At 38.6% G+C, this 15688-nt stretch overlaps 1 protein-coding gene across 1 annotated transcript; it reads right to left on the reverse strand.

The window, feature by feature from the left end:
• Window positions 1-2661: 2661 nt before the first annotated feature.
• Window positions 2662-15688, reverse strand: dhtkd1 (dehydrogenase E1 and transketolase domain containing 1). The gene is made up of 17 exons (XM_067590189.1): window positions 15315-15688; window positions 14876-15028; window positions 13103-13314; window positions 12795-12989; window positions 12343-12612; window positions 11296-11467; window positions 10941-11139; window positions 9689-10001; window positions 9515-9599; window positions 9284-9423; window positions 8981-9131; window positions 8660-8766; window positions 7367-7531; window positions 7204-7286; window positions 6839-7005; window positions 3764-3849; window positions 2662-3659 (listed from the first exon to the last, which is right to left on the reverse strand). The coding sequence occupies exons 1-17, from the start codon at window positions 15484-15486 to the stop codon at window positions 3558-3560; spliced, it is 2772 nt and encodes a 923-aa protein (XP_067446290.1). The 5' UTR covers window positions 15487-15688; the 3' UTR covers window positions 2662-3557.

A 15688-nucleotide genomic window follows, 5' to 3' on the forward strand; every position in this document is an offset into this window, starting at 1 on the left:
ACTGGCTCTAGAGAGGGCCTTTCACGTTTTTCGTGAGCTTCACGGAAGGGGAGGGTGAGGGGTATTCAGTTGGTTGCAATCTGCAACGTCATCGCTAGATGCCACTAAATCCTCCACACTGGTCCTTTAATTGTGACGTTGATACAAGTGGTAACGATTATGACTTGAGACTAAAGCCAATGTGGAAGTACCATAAAGTGCAATACCACCGACAGCCACTACATGCTGGCTCCAACTGAACTTAACAATTGTGGTCTCAGTTGCTAGATTTGTGCCCTCTAATAAGTGTGCAGGTGGTCATTTTGGAAATTAAGATGTGAAGACTTGTAGTACTGTAGCTTTGACATCAGCTCAGGATGGCGCTGCTCTAGTGGCCACCTGTTGCAGCAGCTCCTGTTAACTTTTTTCTTTGTTTTTTAAAAAAAAAAAGTGTTTATTTTATGGCACTTTTTAATATTTGAATTAGTTCATTTAGTTATTGTTTCGTGTTTCGTGAAAGGAAGGTCCTAGCTCCAAACGGAAAAGATGACGTTGACCATAAGCAGCAACTCTGGGCTTCAAACTGGACTCTGGCTTTCTTGTTAGCCATTTTGTGTTCTGAAATCCTAAATCGATTTTAACACAGCCAATATTAAGTTTGCCTCAAAGAGTTTCTTACAATCTGTACAGCATACCTCTACCTATACCTCCATCTTTAGACGCTTTTTCTTTGGATGAAGAAAACCCCCCAAAAACTCTTTAACAGGAAAGAGAAAGAGGGAAGAAACCTCTGCAGGAGCAACAGCAGAAGCATCACTCTTCAGGACGGACAGACATGAAATACATATACAAAATAGACAGAAATAACAATAGTAACATGTATTATGTCAACATTAAGTACATTATTAAGTGCAACACGTGAGGAATATGGATCCAGGAAGAAGTTGAGCAACTTCCAGGTGCCGCCAAACGCTGTTGGGACCTGGACCAGGATCTGACCAATTACTGTGACTGATGTATCCCATGATGCACCCGGTCGACACAGAAGATGTGTTGGCAAGGAGCAGCTACCTTGGCATTAACCAAGTGGATTGAAACAACATTTTGTTTGTAACGCAGCCAAGAAGTCACACCTCTTTGCATTTTTCACTTCATCGATCATCAAAGCGATGAAGTGATAAACAAACTAGTGTTGAATCTGCTTCTTCAAGTATACCACGGGGGCATTTTTCCAAAATCTAGTGGAGAAAACAGTAAAAACTAGAAACTAATCTTTCTTTTGAGGAAATGCCTTCAATGCACTGTGTTGGTCTGATTTAAGTGCTGTTATTTTACAACAGGTTCTGTAGCTGCATTGATTTCATCCACATTTTTCACCGCATTTGTTTGGACTCTGACTCTGGTAAAGTTAGATATTCCAATCTTTGTTTCACCTGCAAAGATGCTGATTGGCTCAGTTACATCACCAGCTGGGAAACAGCCATTTGTGAGAGTACAAGACCTTTTCAAATCACTCGGTATAATCTGAGATGAGGGCAGCAATTCAGAAGTCAGATTGAAAATATCATAAAGCTTTTTTTTTTGTTTGTTTTGTCAGTGATTGTATCTTAAGTGTTGATTATTGTTTCTTGATAAACTCATTCACAGAAGAGCTTCAAATCAAGCAGTAAAGGATATCTCAGAATAATTGTTCGGTACTTGGACTGAGGACACCTGAAGCAGAAAAGCAGAATCAGTGATTTTTATAATGCTCTCAAATTACAAAGCACTTGGAAAAAGCTTCATGAGTACCTACTTGAAATTACTTCACCCCCATGATGATGACTAATATTCTTGCTTGGTGATCATCTCAAGCAAACAGCAGGCAGTTTCGACACATTACAAGCAAAGCTAAAGATTTTTTCCCCGCTTGAATAAACATTATATACTGAAACTTAGGTGTGACTGTTCTCACTTCTTCTCAAGCTTACGACTTTTCTGTTTCAAATGCCTTTTATTAATTATTTATTCATATCACGCACTACACTGTAGCTGCACTTTTACTCTTTATTTAGCTTATTTTTATTCTCTTTTTAACTCTTTTAAGTTCTATTCAGACACCTTTTTATAACATCTTATGCTTCTTTTACATCCTGTCTTGATGCCCTTTATCTTTTAGTCTATGTAAAGCACTGCCTCGTTGTTGAAAGGTACTGTACAAATAAACCTGCCTTTCCTCACACAATCAAACCACACTCTGTATTCACGCTTCAAACTGTGGGTTAACTAAATTTACTCTAATAGTGAGTCACACCGAGGGAACTTCCTTCAGACAAAACGCATGTATTGTGGTTTTCTGCATGTTTGCAGCTTAGCAACCAGTTATATATTTTTTCAAAGACCTTTCACAGTTGTAGATCCCCGTGGAGATCATGAACTCTAGGTGTTAAACTGTGATCTCTTTTTAAATGAATTTCAAGATTTTAACTGTTGTTTTAAATTGTCTGCTTTGGGAATATTTGTTAAGCTGCATTTTGTGCATACAAGGTGCTACATAAATGTTTATTATATTATTATAAAGCAAAAAATTATCAAAGGTAACAAGTACTTAAAGGACACTATCTCCATATTACCATACTTCATGTAAACCTTGACATATATCTCATATAATCATAAAATGAGGTGAAAAGAAACACTATGCACAACCGTGAAAATAGATTTATTTGAAAATATTTCCATGTGAATATTCTGATTTGGTTTATTTACATCAGCCCTTTAATGCCATTACTGTGAGTTCAAACCATAATTAAATATTGGAAATGATTATGTACTTCTTAACCCAAATGCGTACCATGAAATGGTAAAATATACTGTACCTAACTTAAGGTAGGCAAGTAATGGCTACACATTTAACAGTCTCAGTGGTAACAACTCTCTTTGTTTGCAAACAGTTTCACATCCTCATTTAATGCCAGTTAATGTCCTTTAAAATACTCCCACTCTTATATAAATATTCCAATGAGGTTTTAAACAACTTATACTGATATTTTCTTTTCAGAGCAGTATAAAAATGAAGAACTCTGACTAAACAATTATGATTCCTCAAACATGGAGCCCGTACAGACACGAGCGAGATAACATTATCCGGTGCTAGAAACACGACGGTCAGCTAAAAGTGCTTCTTAACTACAATCATATTGTAAACGTTGTCTCTAAGGCCTCGATTCAGATCTGAATCAAATGAGCAGTTGTCTTTTTGTCTTGTGACTAAACAAACAAAGAATATAGGCATGTCGAATGAGAGAAAGGGGAAAATAACAGATATGATCCTTCAAACAACATAAACTTACAATTAAAACCTGTATTTGACTATAAGAGTACAAATAAAATTATCAACCCTACTCTCTTTAACACTTCCTTTTAATCTATATATTATTGGCCAACTTATTTCAAAACAGCACATCCGCATCGTCTAAAGGTCCCGTGTATCTGCCGTGCAGCAGCCCTGCACTTTTAGCAACGACAGTGGGAGGATCACAGCAGATACAGCTGGTAGTGTAGCTCTGATCGTTGTGTAGTGTTTATTTCGGCTCCAGGTCTTAGGAGAAGGTAGCAGTGAGGATGGCCTCTTGCTGCTGCTGGTGGAGGGTCCCGATGCCCACAGCGGGGGCGGGCAGAGCCGGTCGGCTCACTAACCGGAGCTGAGAAGGACAGAGGAGACAGTCTGGCAAGTTTAATATCAACAATTCATTTCCAAACCATAATGCTTTATACTTTATATTGTATTATATGAAACACTGCTCACCCTGCAGGCCAGCTGCTTCTCAAACCTCGGAGAGATAAAAGACCAGGGACCCATGTTCTGAGGCTCCTCCTGACTCCAAACGAACTCTGTGGGAACATTTTTTTATGAATTACAATTGAAAGTAAAAGAGGACGTGAGTCACAGTGTTTTTCCCAGTGAAAGACACTGGATTTGCTTTACTGTATTTGAGCAGGTGGAAACAACGCAGCAGAGATGAAGTGAAACCAGAACTTCCAGGTTTTGTTTCAGAGAACACGAAACCTCGTATAAAAAAATCACACACTTATTTATAATAGTACAAATTACTAAAAAAACCCACAACATAGACATACTTTACAATATTTAAAAACAATTCAGACTATTTGTCTTGACAATTATTGTAAACAAACAAAAAATATGCATAAAAACACTCTACTTTGACTAATAATTTGTTAGGTTTTATGTCTCATATGGTTTGTCCACAAAAAAGTTCAACTACTTCCTTAAAAATCCTTAAAATGACATTTAGGTCAATTCAGATCTTTTCTTTTATCGGAAAGCTTTTTGTAATATGTGTTTTATTTCTGTTTCTTTCTTATATATTTGATTTTATATACATCTGTATGTATATATGTAGGTTTGTTTGTGTGTATGTATTATATGTATGTACATATATACTGTATGTTTACATATGTATGTGTACACATATTTGCTTATTTTATATGCATTAAAAATCTTTTATTTCAGTTTTTATTTATATTTGTGAAGCACTTTGAAAAGTGCTATATAAATAAAGTTTATTATTGTTATCATTATTATTTACTCCTTCTCCCTCATTGAAAAGGATTCATCAATATACAAATATTTCAATGACATTGTTAAACGGCAGAGATTACAACTAAAAGAGTTGGAAAGACGAAATTAGAAGGTTTTAGTGGATATCATTGATAAGAGAGAAACTGTTGACGATGATGATGTATAATAAACTCTCTGTCACACTGGTCAAACTTGATGGGAGCTGTAGTTTTTTGAATGCCAAAAAAATAACTGTTGTTTAACTTTGTTTAAATCACAAATTATTCAAACTGATGTCGGAGATGCTCATTCATCTTAAAATAAGGATAGTAGACTCAAGGAACCCTGTTCTGCTTTTTCAGGAATACTGATGAAAGAAACCCTCAATAAGAGATTCAATCACATTCAATTATAAAACTTAGTGAAGCTGCGATGAGTCCAGAAGTGACGTCAGGACTTTGGTTTTCTAATCTTCATTCACTGTTGTGCTGTAACTGTGATGCACTTCATCAGAAGAGTGAAAATAATCTGCACTGACTGCAGTTAATGATTCACTAATGCACGTATTTACAGGTAAGGAAGGAGAAGGATATTAACACTGTTAGTCAGAGTTAGGATGAGGTTAACTCAGCTATTGTGGGTGGACAAAATAACAAAAACACATAGACAGCCTTGCAGTGAATACCACTCAGGTGAAGCTCATAATTTAATCTTTTTGTGCCTTGTGTTGTCTTTAAGAGTCACTTGTAAAAATGTCAGACTGTCTTTTAAGTTGACACATATTGCTGAGCGGCATTAAGCTTACTGTGACTCACTTGTGTCGCTGCCTTTGTTGTTGTTTTTCTGCCAGACGCTAAAATTTCGACGGCTGTCTCATTGAGTGACTAGTCCCACTGACTCTCTAAACAAGCGCATTGAAGGAAATCAATAAAATCTTTCCTCCAAAATAAGAGTGAAGTAACATTTTTTGTTCCAAAAGATAATGTCAAACATCAGAGTTCACTTTAAGCCTCCTTTTTTCAAGATTTTAACAACCTAATCTACTAAATCTTTCAGATGTTTTGTGTTTGACACAATTCCAAAAATGATAATATGTCAAATTGTCACCAACTGAAGGACTTTTGTCTAAGCAAGACCAGGAAAAATAAGTTCACATATGTATTTTTAGTTGGCCAGACTTCTGTAACAGTGGCGTAGAGTTCTCAAAAGGACAAAGTTAAGAGGATTCAAACAAAACCTGGAGAAGCAGCTTTTAAATTCTCTGCGTCACATAAGTATGTGGAACAAAATTTCAATCCAGATCTGAGGCCTGATCCAGCTCTTAACTCTTAAATCACATTTCTGTTTGCCGCTGCTTTCTGTTTCCTCTCTGGCAACTCTCTTCTACATTGTACCTGCAGTACAACATTTACTCCAGTTACTATTATTATTTTGTGTTGTTTCATTAATCAAATGTCATCTTTATGATTTTTTTTTTAGTTCTGTAAGTAAAGAACAACTGGCTTTCTTTGGTGTGTGAAATGTGCTGTTGCATCAGTCACAAAGACTACAGTATTAGTATTACGTGATGTAGAAAAGGGAAATGCCTAAAAAAAAAAACATGTTGACATATGCAAAACACAGGAAAACTAAACAAAGAGGAAGCGTGGTCACAAAGACACTGACCATGTTGAGCTGAATAAACAGTACACTGTATCTCTTTCTATCTCTTATATTTACATGAACACATGGTAGTGTTACTGTAAATACAACACACTGGGGTTATTTTTTGATTTTCAGATAAGATAATTAAGTTAAAAATATCACTATGGGTTCTTAAGGCCACATGATTAGTTAATAGACAATATAAATCCAGACATTAATTGATAAAGAAAATAACTGCTGAAGAAAATCATCAGTTACAGCTCTAAAGTGTAAATAATCAGCTTCAGCAGATTAGTATTTATTGTGGGTTTATTGTAGTGTGTGTTTGTCTTTGATGCTTCATTGGTTTTTAAGTGATATGAAGACCAGAAATCAGACCAGTCAAGTCCTTCACGGTTTGTTAACGCTGCACTGAAATGTTCACAACTATGTAAACAGAATGAGGAAGTGATCAATTAGATTGGTGAAGGTGTTAATTTGTTCATAAACAAACCCTGTCTGTTCTTCTTGTAACTGAGTAGTGAAAACCTAAAGAAAATATACTGAAATTAACTTATTTAACTGTTTGTAGCTCCCTATGAAGTCAACATGCCTGCTGGGATTAAAAAGTGGAGCTGTGTCAGTCAGACAGTGGGGGTCGGTGGAGGGTCATCATACCTTTGGCATTGGTGTATTTTTTGAGCTCCTGCTGCAGAGCCTCCAGTGGGAACGGACACAACTCCTCCAAACGGATGAGCGCTGTGTCCTGGTTGGCTGCGGATGTCTCTCTCTGTTTCAGCAAGGCGTAGTAATGCTTCCCTGAGCACAGCACCACCTTCTGGACGCTGCATGGAATAACAAAACATTGGTCTAGACTTTGATGTTTGGGTTATTTATAGGAATCAAAGTATCTTCCAGGTTTTAGCAGGTTATAATGACAACTATTTAAAAAACTAGTCCATGCATTGAAGACACTGAAAACCATCAGATTAAATAAAAGGCTCAGAGTTTTCATGATCACCAAAACGTTGTGACTTTTGTACCTTTGTGCCGAGACTGAAGTATCACCTATCACTGGTCTGAAAGATGTTCCTGGTGCCATTTCAGCCAGACTGGACGCAGCCCCCTGGGAATATAACAAACATTATTTAGCCTCTTGAGTTGGACATAAGATGTTGGAAATGTTTCTTCATTACAATAACTTACAGAAAATCTCAACAGCATCTTGGGTCCGACCACGATGAGAGGTTTTCGGAAGTTACGGATCATCTGTCGCCTCAGCAGGTGGAAGTACTGGGCAGAGGTGGTGGGGTTGACCACGGCCATGTTGACATTGTCGCCGTCCACACCCTCCTCTTTACTGTCACACATCTGCAATCATTTACAATTCAGCTGAAGTTTTAATCTCCCACTTGTTAAACTGCAGCCTCTGTAACATTTGTCACAACATGTGGATGATATAATTTTTAGTAGCAGAGACTCCTGGTTGTCAGATAAAAAATAACAGCAGAGACAGAGCTGTGCTGTGAAAACAATAGTCTAAAAATGTCCCTCTAAACACAGGCGCACTGTTTTTTGATAAGTTCGAGATCAGAAAAGTGGGACAGTGTCCTCCCTCGGCTATATATGATATTACAATTTTCACTTAACATTCACACAACAAACAGAGAGACTGTGTCTAAAATCACACCCTGTTTACTATGAATTGCACTATATTTATTTCAGTGTTAAAATTCTGACTGTAAAATTTACGCACTGTGCACACTATCTTCTGCTAACAATCGCACAATGCAATGTGTCACATTTTATTGATGTGAAAATGACTTCACCTGTCACTGATGACGCATGGTGACAATGACTCATAAGCGAAATCTGGATTTACCACCCACTACAAAGTAAACTGCGTATTATATAGATAAAGAATGAGAGAATAAAGAAGTAATTTTAGAAAAAGCCTCAATCTGAAGTTTTTTGTCTGCTGATTAAGACACATTATCTCTGTTCTCTTGATTTGCTATTGATTACACCTGTTAGTGGCCTGTAAATACAATCGCATTGCCTTTCTTTGTACTGAGGATAGTTCACACACAACTGCATTATGGCACTTATCTAATCGATCATAAAATCAAATAGCAATTTTATTTGTGGAGGCCATTTTACTTATTTCTTCGCATCTGTACATGAACAGCGTAACAGTTGTGCCTAAAATGATCTTAGAATATGAAATGTTTTCTTTGTGGTTGCTGATCATTTATTGCTGTTTTCAAAGCCAGCTTGTCCTTTGTAATGAGGCAAATAATAGGATAAAAAAACTGAATCATTTATAAAAACATGAATTAAAAAAATATATAAAACTGAGCTTATATGAGTGAAATGATACCTCTGCGCTGGAGGTTAAACATTAAGTTATCATTACACTTTAAAAAAGGTATTTTTGGTTGATCATTAATCAACAGGGAATTAGTATGAATTTCAGCATGTAGTTACTGTCCAACAGACCTGGAGGAAACGCTCCATGCGGCAGGACGAGTGTTCGGGTCCTGCTCCATCGTAACCATGAGGCAGCAGGATCACCATCCCGCACTGTAGCAGCCATTTAGCCTCACCTGGAGACACAACAGTTTGACATCTGATGTACGAGGATTCTCCAAAGAATATTTGTTGGTCAACAAACAGACTCAACTGAATATTTTTTAAACTATTTTAGAAGTTTGAAAAGATTTTAATCTTATTTTCGTAATTACCAAGAGACCATAGGCCAGGATAATGTTAGTAACTGTGAATCTGTTGGCAAACATGTCAGAATGGTGAGGAGTTTACCTCCAGTGATGAAGGTATCGAAGATGATCTGCGCTCCGTTGAAGAAATCTCCAAACTGAGCCTCCCAGATGGGAAGGAGCTTCGGCTGTGCGATACTCATCCCATATTCAAATCCAAGCACCGCCTCTTCAGACAGCGGGCTGTTACACACCTAAACACACACAAAGACATCACAATACGCCACGTGAAAATAAGTTATTCTGTCATATTGCAAAGGCGGGTAAAGGTTGTAAGAATGAACGAGCTAAATATGTCATGATTTAGACACAGATTATGGTTTAATCTGGTTTACAAGGATGTTACCTCCAGGAAACCTGTCTGCTGGGGGCTGATGTGGTTTAGAGGGATGTACATGTCATTGGTGTCTTGACACACGACCATGGCATGACGCTGACTGAATGTGCCTCTTCCCACGTCCTGTCCACTGATACGAATATTAAAGCCTGCAACAATAATTTGAAATCTGCAAATCTATATCTTATAAACATCCGATAACATGCAATGATTCTCAGAGGTGTTTTCCGACGCACTGACCTTGGCTGAGGAGGGAGCCGAAAGCCAAGGCCTCTGCTGTGGACCAGTCCAGTTTGGTTCCCTCTTCCAGCTTTTGCAACCGAGCCTGAGAGCAAAAACCGGAAGAACAAAACGTCATCTATCCGCAGCTGCAGCTGAAACAAACGACAGGCACGACATACACAAAGGCCTCACCTGTGCATGGGTCTTCCCGAGGTGGCTGTGCAGCTGGATGTGCTCCGGGATGTCCACAGACTTGGCTCCTACAAACTGCAGCAGAGGGATAGGGACACCCGTGTCCCAGGTGGTGACTCTGGCCTGGGGTTCGGCCAGATCCCCCCAGCGGCCCTGCAGGTTGGTGGGTGGAGGGCTGTACAGGGTCATGTTGGCCAGCTTGTCGTTGAGCGAGCTGTAGTATTTGGACTTGATTTCGTCACGCTCGGCATCAGTCATCAGACCCTCAGAGATCAGCTGGTCTGAGTAGGAGTCAGGGACGCTCTTACGGGAGCTGCAGGGAAAATACAAGGTTTCTTTCTTTCTTATTATACACTTTTCTAGTGTTGTTCAAAGGAGAAGTAATATTGTTACAGCCATAGAGCACAATGATTCAATTCAATTCTGCAGGTAGAGATTTTTTGGTGCTTTTAAAACTCACTTTCTTGCCTTCTACTCTGTTTTGGAACCAAATACTGACTGCACTCCCACCAAAATGCCAGTCTGGATGCAATTTCTGGCAAAACTCTTACTACTTGACAGAATAACACTGGTGGAACCAAGTGGTAGCAGAAACAGCATCAAATCTGAAGAAAATAGTTGGGGTTTTTTTTTGTTTTTGTTTTTCACATAAAACCTTATATGCCATGATGTGGTTTTTAAGAGTTTATGGCTCCCAACTGGTATTATTTCACAACACTCAAAAAACTGCAAAGGGTTATAGACAAATTACCCAGGTTTACTTCCATCAGACACTTTCAGACACACATCAGAAACATAATTTCTTGGTAAATGCTACTTAATGAGCAAGTTACTTAAACAACATTTAAGTTCTGTATGATATATGTAAGTATGATAAGCAGCTCTCCAGTTTTTTTTCCCTCAATGTGAAGATTTTGATGGTTTCAACAGCGGATTGACAATTAAAATATCACTATTTAAAAGAATATAACCTTTCACAAAAAAAACAAATATCACAATATAATACATGATAATCAGTCTGCATTAAATGACTGATACTCAACACATATTGATATGGACACTAGAATAGATACTGTAATAGTATGTTAGTACTAATGTGGGTGCAAAACAGGTCAAGCTTTGCAGACATACCAAGAAATACTATAATATAATAATATTACTTTTTAAAAACCAATATGCTGATATATATTCTATATCTCTCAGGACAATTGTTAACCTCAAAGTTAATATTTTGAAGATAAATTTAACTGACCGGATTATCTTGTACATGGCTGGATTAGTAAAGAAAGGCTCATCCAGCTCGTTGTGACCCCACTGACGGTAGCAGATCAGGTCCAGAATGACGTCTTTCCTGAAACGCCGCTGATAATCTACAGCCAGCCGAGTGGCCCGCAGCACCTCCTCTGCATCATCGCCGTTTACGTGGATCACAGCGCAGTTCACCATCTTACCTGTGATACAGATGAGAGCGTTAGTTTCCCGTCATAAACACAATCCATGTCTCGTTTTTATACAAACAGAAACTCATGCCATCAGAATCATTTAAAATATATAATGTCATCTAAACTATGAATCAGAAACTGATGCCGTTTACGAGTTTCACTGACCAACGTCACTACAGTACAGAGAGGATCTCCCTCTCTCCGATGGAGTAGTGTAACCCACTTGGTTGTTCACGATGAGGTGGATGCTCCCACCGACTCTGTAGTGAGGAAGGTTTGAGAGGGTCAAGGTTTCTGGAACAATCCCTTGACCAGTAAAGGAGCCATCGCCATGGACCTGTGGAGACGAGAACAACCGAGATCGCCATGAACTTTTGGTAAAAACTTAATTATGCAGGAAGGTTTGACGAGGACGTCTTTAACAGCTTCCTGCTTCGCTTAGTACAATTATACAAATTCAATCATCCTACAATGATGAACAGAGAATATAAACTCAGGGAGGCGTTATGACATTTGCTTCCGGCCGAAAATGAAGCTGGATCAGAGCAGGATAGAGAACATGGCTTTCAGCTGACGTATCTTCTGGTGCACACAGTCGAGCTGTTTATCGACTGACATGATAATATTTTTTACTTGTTTCTGACAGCAAATTTTGTTCTACCACTGTCATATCTGATCATTTTGTTTAAAACATGCTTGCTAATAAACCATAGTGTCTGGTCAATTAGCGGTGTCCATCAGTTGCATGTTAGCACTAGAAACTGTATACCTCCACCAAGGCTGCATGGTTTTTGAAATTAGTTTTTTTAATAATAAAAATGTTTAGAAATGTCCAATTTGTATTTGCATCAAAATACACATGTTTGCACTTTACATGTGCCAGATTGTCTTCAGTAAAATAAGTGCATTGGTTAATGAGAAAAGAGCAAAGATGTTTGTTTAAAAGATGCTTAATTAGTTAATCCCACACATTCCTTTTTTCTTTCTTTTTCTGTTGTTGTTTTTATTGACATGTAAAATGTACAAAGACTCTCTGGGTGATGTTCAACTGAAGTTAATTTCTATGAATGTTAAAGTTTTGACAGTTTTATCAATCACTTTATATCAGACTATAGGTCTGTAGTAAAAGTTCTGACTGGCCAAGTTTCCTTACTTTTAAAGTATAGTTTGACTGTGTGACACATCCAAGCGTCAGTGGTTGTGAACCAGTACCTGCAGACAGATGACCTGGTCCCCTGGCTGGGCGTTGTCTTCAGGTGAGTAGTCTCCTTCTTGCCTGAGCTGCTGCCTGGCTCGAGCTTTGCCCTGAGCCACGGGGTTGATGGCCTCGAGGTGAGACGGGTTAGGCAGCATGGTCACATGGAGAGGGTGTCCAGCTCCGAGATCCAGCTCCACCGAGGAGGTGAGATGGGAGAGGACGTCACCGATGGCGGGAGAGGTTTCAGGGAACTCACTGAGGCCACGCATCTTACGGAACATGAGCTGGAGAAAGAGAGATTGTGAGAACAGAGTTGTTGTCAACTTGTCAAGACGTGAATAAGTTGAGAACATATATGTCTCATTAGATGCAAAACACATGACTTGTTGCTTTGGAGGTTGATTTTTTTTTAAACTGTGCATTGGCCTTGTGGGAGAAGCAGAAGTGACATTACTGGTTGTCTAACCTCTGGTGGGAACTTCAGCAGGCCTGTCAGCAGATTGAGTCGGCCTCTGTGGGGCATCCCAATGATGATGTCGGTGACTCCGCTGTGGGCCGACTGGTGGAAAAGCTCATAGAAGAAGCCCATCATGCTCTCTGCTCCTTCTCCTCCGTAACGCTTCACAGTTGCAAACTTGGTGGCCAGGAAGTGGTCAAATTCCTGCAGATCATGAGAGAAAAAAATAAGAAATAGTCAGATGAGAAATACATGACATTCCCATATGAAACATTTGCTTTTGTCGTTGATGTCACCCTCCTCGTTCTGTGACCTACCTGAGACTCCAGCATGATCTTTGCCAGGTGCCTCCTCTCCTCAGTGGTGAAACTCTTCTTCTTGAGCCCCTCAAAGTGGTCAGCAAACCACTCCTGCTCCTCCAGGCTGCTCAGCTGGCTGGTCTCCACTGACAAGTGGCCACAGTAGGCTTCCTCCAAATAGGCCTGAACCTCTTCCACCGAAGCCTCCGTCCTGCCGAAGTGCTGTAGTCCTGCACGATCACATGCAATGAGCAGCGGTAACAGCTACATGTGGAGATTTGACCGCATCGTTGTAAAATTCTCTGAAATTTTTTGACTGATTTACTCAGTAGGTTTCTTTGACTGCACAATGTTTTTTGTTTTGTTTTTGTGTAAAGAACTATTATTTTAACCTGAGTAGAAGGAAAACATGATCCTTTTAATGTTTTCCAACCCCCAGTTTATAAAATTATTTTAAAAAAGAAAATAAAAATAATATTACTGTATACAGCACTATAATTTACACTGTAAACACGAGAATACACAGAGATATTATTATTAGATAATCCAAATAAGAAGTAATAAATTATAAAGAGAAAATGAGTAACATAAAATGTTTTGAAAGAGAAATGAGGAATAACCTCAGCTTGTTTCTCTAAACTCGTTCTTTCAGAGATTCATTTTTTCACTCAACGCAACAGGAAAAAATAAATTTCCTCTGAATTATTTAAACTAAATTTACATATAAATTTATTACAATTATATGGAAGTGGATATTTTTATGCTATCCGTTCCAATCAGCAGTGATGGACTTTAACTACACATATTTACTAAATCAGAACTCTGAGGTGCTTTTTTACACCACATTACAGAGCAAAATGTGACACTTTTTACTCCACTACATTTATTTAAAAGCTGCAGTTATCAGCTGGTTTGCAGATTTTTACAAATGAAACATTTGCTCTTATAATATATGAAACATTGTTATGGATTAAACTCCCCAACCATATATTCTTTCCACCTCGATCAGCTTCAACTTGGACATTAACACAATAGCAATAAAAACATCTGAATACTTTAGGGCTGCAACTAACGATTATTTTCATCATCAATTAATCTGCTGATCATTTTCCTGATTAACCAATTAATAATTCAGACTATGAAATGTTAGAAAATAATGAAAAAAAATAACTTTCACAATTTCTCAGAGGCCAAAATAATGTCTTCAATGTGTTTGTTTTGTTTGACCAAGAGCCTAAATGTAAAGAAATTCAATTTACTGTCATATGAAAAGGAAAGACAGCAAACTGTAACATTTGAGAAGCTGAAACCGAAGAACATTTGGCATTTTTGCTTGAAAAAAAATAGAAACGATTAATTGATTATCAAATTAGTTGCTACGTTTATCCTGCAACGCATCTGAAAATTTGAGTGAAACTGACTCTGTAGGTGCAAATAAAAGTGATTTACACAGTCTAGGTTACATAATGTTGCATTTATAAGTAACAAAAAGACTAGAAATGATTAATCGACTATCAAAAATGTTGCCGAATAACTTTCCATCGATCAACTAATTGATTAATCGACTAATACTTGTTTCACTGCTGCCAATCAGTGAAGTTTATCTTGCAATGCATCTGAAAATTTGAATGAAAGTGACTCTGTGGGTGTAAATAAAAGCCCTTTAACCAGTCTAGGTTACATAATGCTGCATGTATAAGTAAGAACATATGGTTAGAAGGAGTAGACATTGTCATCATCTCAGCCTCTGATGGATGCCTCCTGCAGGTGTCTGTATCAGCTGGCAGTTACCTGAGGTGTTGAGCTGTCCTCTAATGGTGCCAGCCAGCATGTTGATCTCCGGGATACTGTCAACTACAGGCTTTTGGGGCAGTAAGGGGTTAATTTTAGCAGCCTTGTGTCCATGTGCTCTGTATGCCCCCACCAGACGTACAAGACCATGATCTGAGCAAAAAAGCAAAACAACAGGCCGCTGTCAGGATGATCTGTCCCAAAAAACACACTAAATGTCAGACTAACTTAAACTGATGTGAAGTTATAACATCATGAAGTCAAGTGATAAACAGTTACACGAAGAATCATACATTTATTTAATAAAAGTTTACAACAAATACAGGAAAAGTAATGTGAAATAAGAGGTCTTCACATTATCTTAACACCACCCAGATTGTTTTCTTCTTCTATCAGGTGATGTGAAGTTGTCCACACTGCACATTTGTACCACACTGACCTTGATTCAGAGCAGCGATGCGGTCGCTTTGCGGTTTCTGGTCCCTGTCCGAGGGTTTGGGTCGGTACCCGTACACACCTTTCTCCGTGTGGTAACAACAGCCGACGACCTGCCGAGCGACACTCGGCGGAAGTCTACTCACAGACTTCTTCAAGAAAAGTACGGCCGACATGTTTATTTTAAAGTGTGAAGCTAGAAATGTTACATATAACAGCAGCACACACTAACGGCTACTGCACGGCGGCCATACTGCCAACAGAGGGACGATATGGGAGGAGACGCCGCATCGGAAGCTTATTGGCTGAAACGAAGGCAGGAGAGATCCTGGACTCGTTTCTCAACTCTGTCACGAGGATAACTTTTTGTTTTTTGTT

Source organism: Thunnus thynnus, chromosome 5 (genome assembly GCF_963924715.1).
Source record: "Thunnus thynnus chromosome 5, fThuThy2.1, whole genome shotgun sequence".
NCBI lineage: Eukaryota > Metazoa > Chordata > Actinopteri > Scombriformes > Scombridae > Thunnus > Thunnus thynnus.

Bases quoted from the DNA above. Each gene is read 5' to 3' on its own strand.
- dhtkd1 (XM_067590189.1), bottom strand. From the start codon at position 15,486: ATGTCGGCCGTACTTTTCTTGAAGAAGTCTGTGAGTAGACTTCCGCCG. The intron at 8,767-8,980 runs GTAAACTCCTCA...TTGTGTCTCCAG, and splicing joins CGATACCTTCATCACTGGAG to GTGAGGCTAAATGGCTGCTA. The intron at 7,532-8,659 runs GTCTGTTGGACA...AAATGATTGCAG, and splicing joins GCATGGAGCGTTTCCTCCAG to ATGTGTGACAGTAAAGAGGA.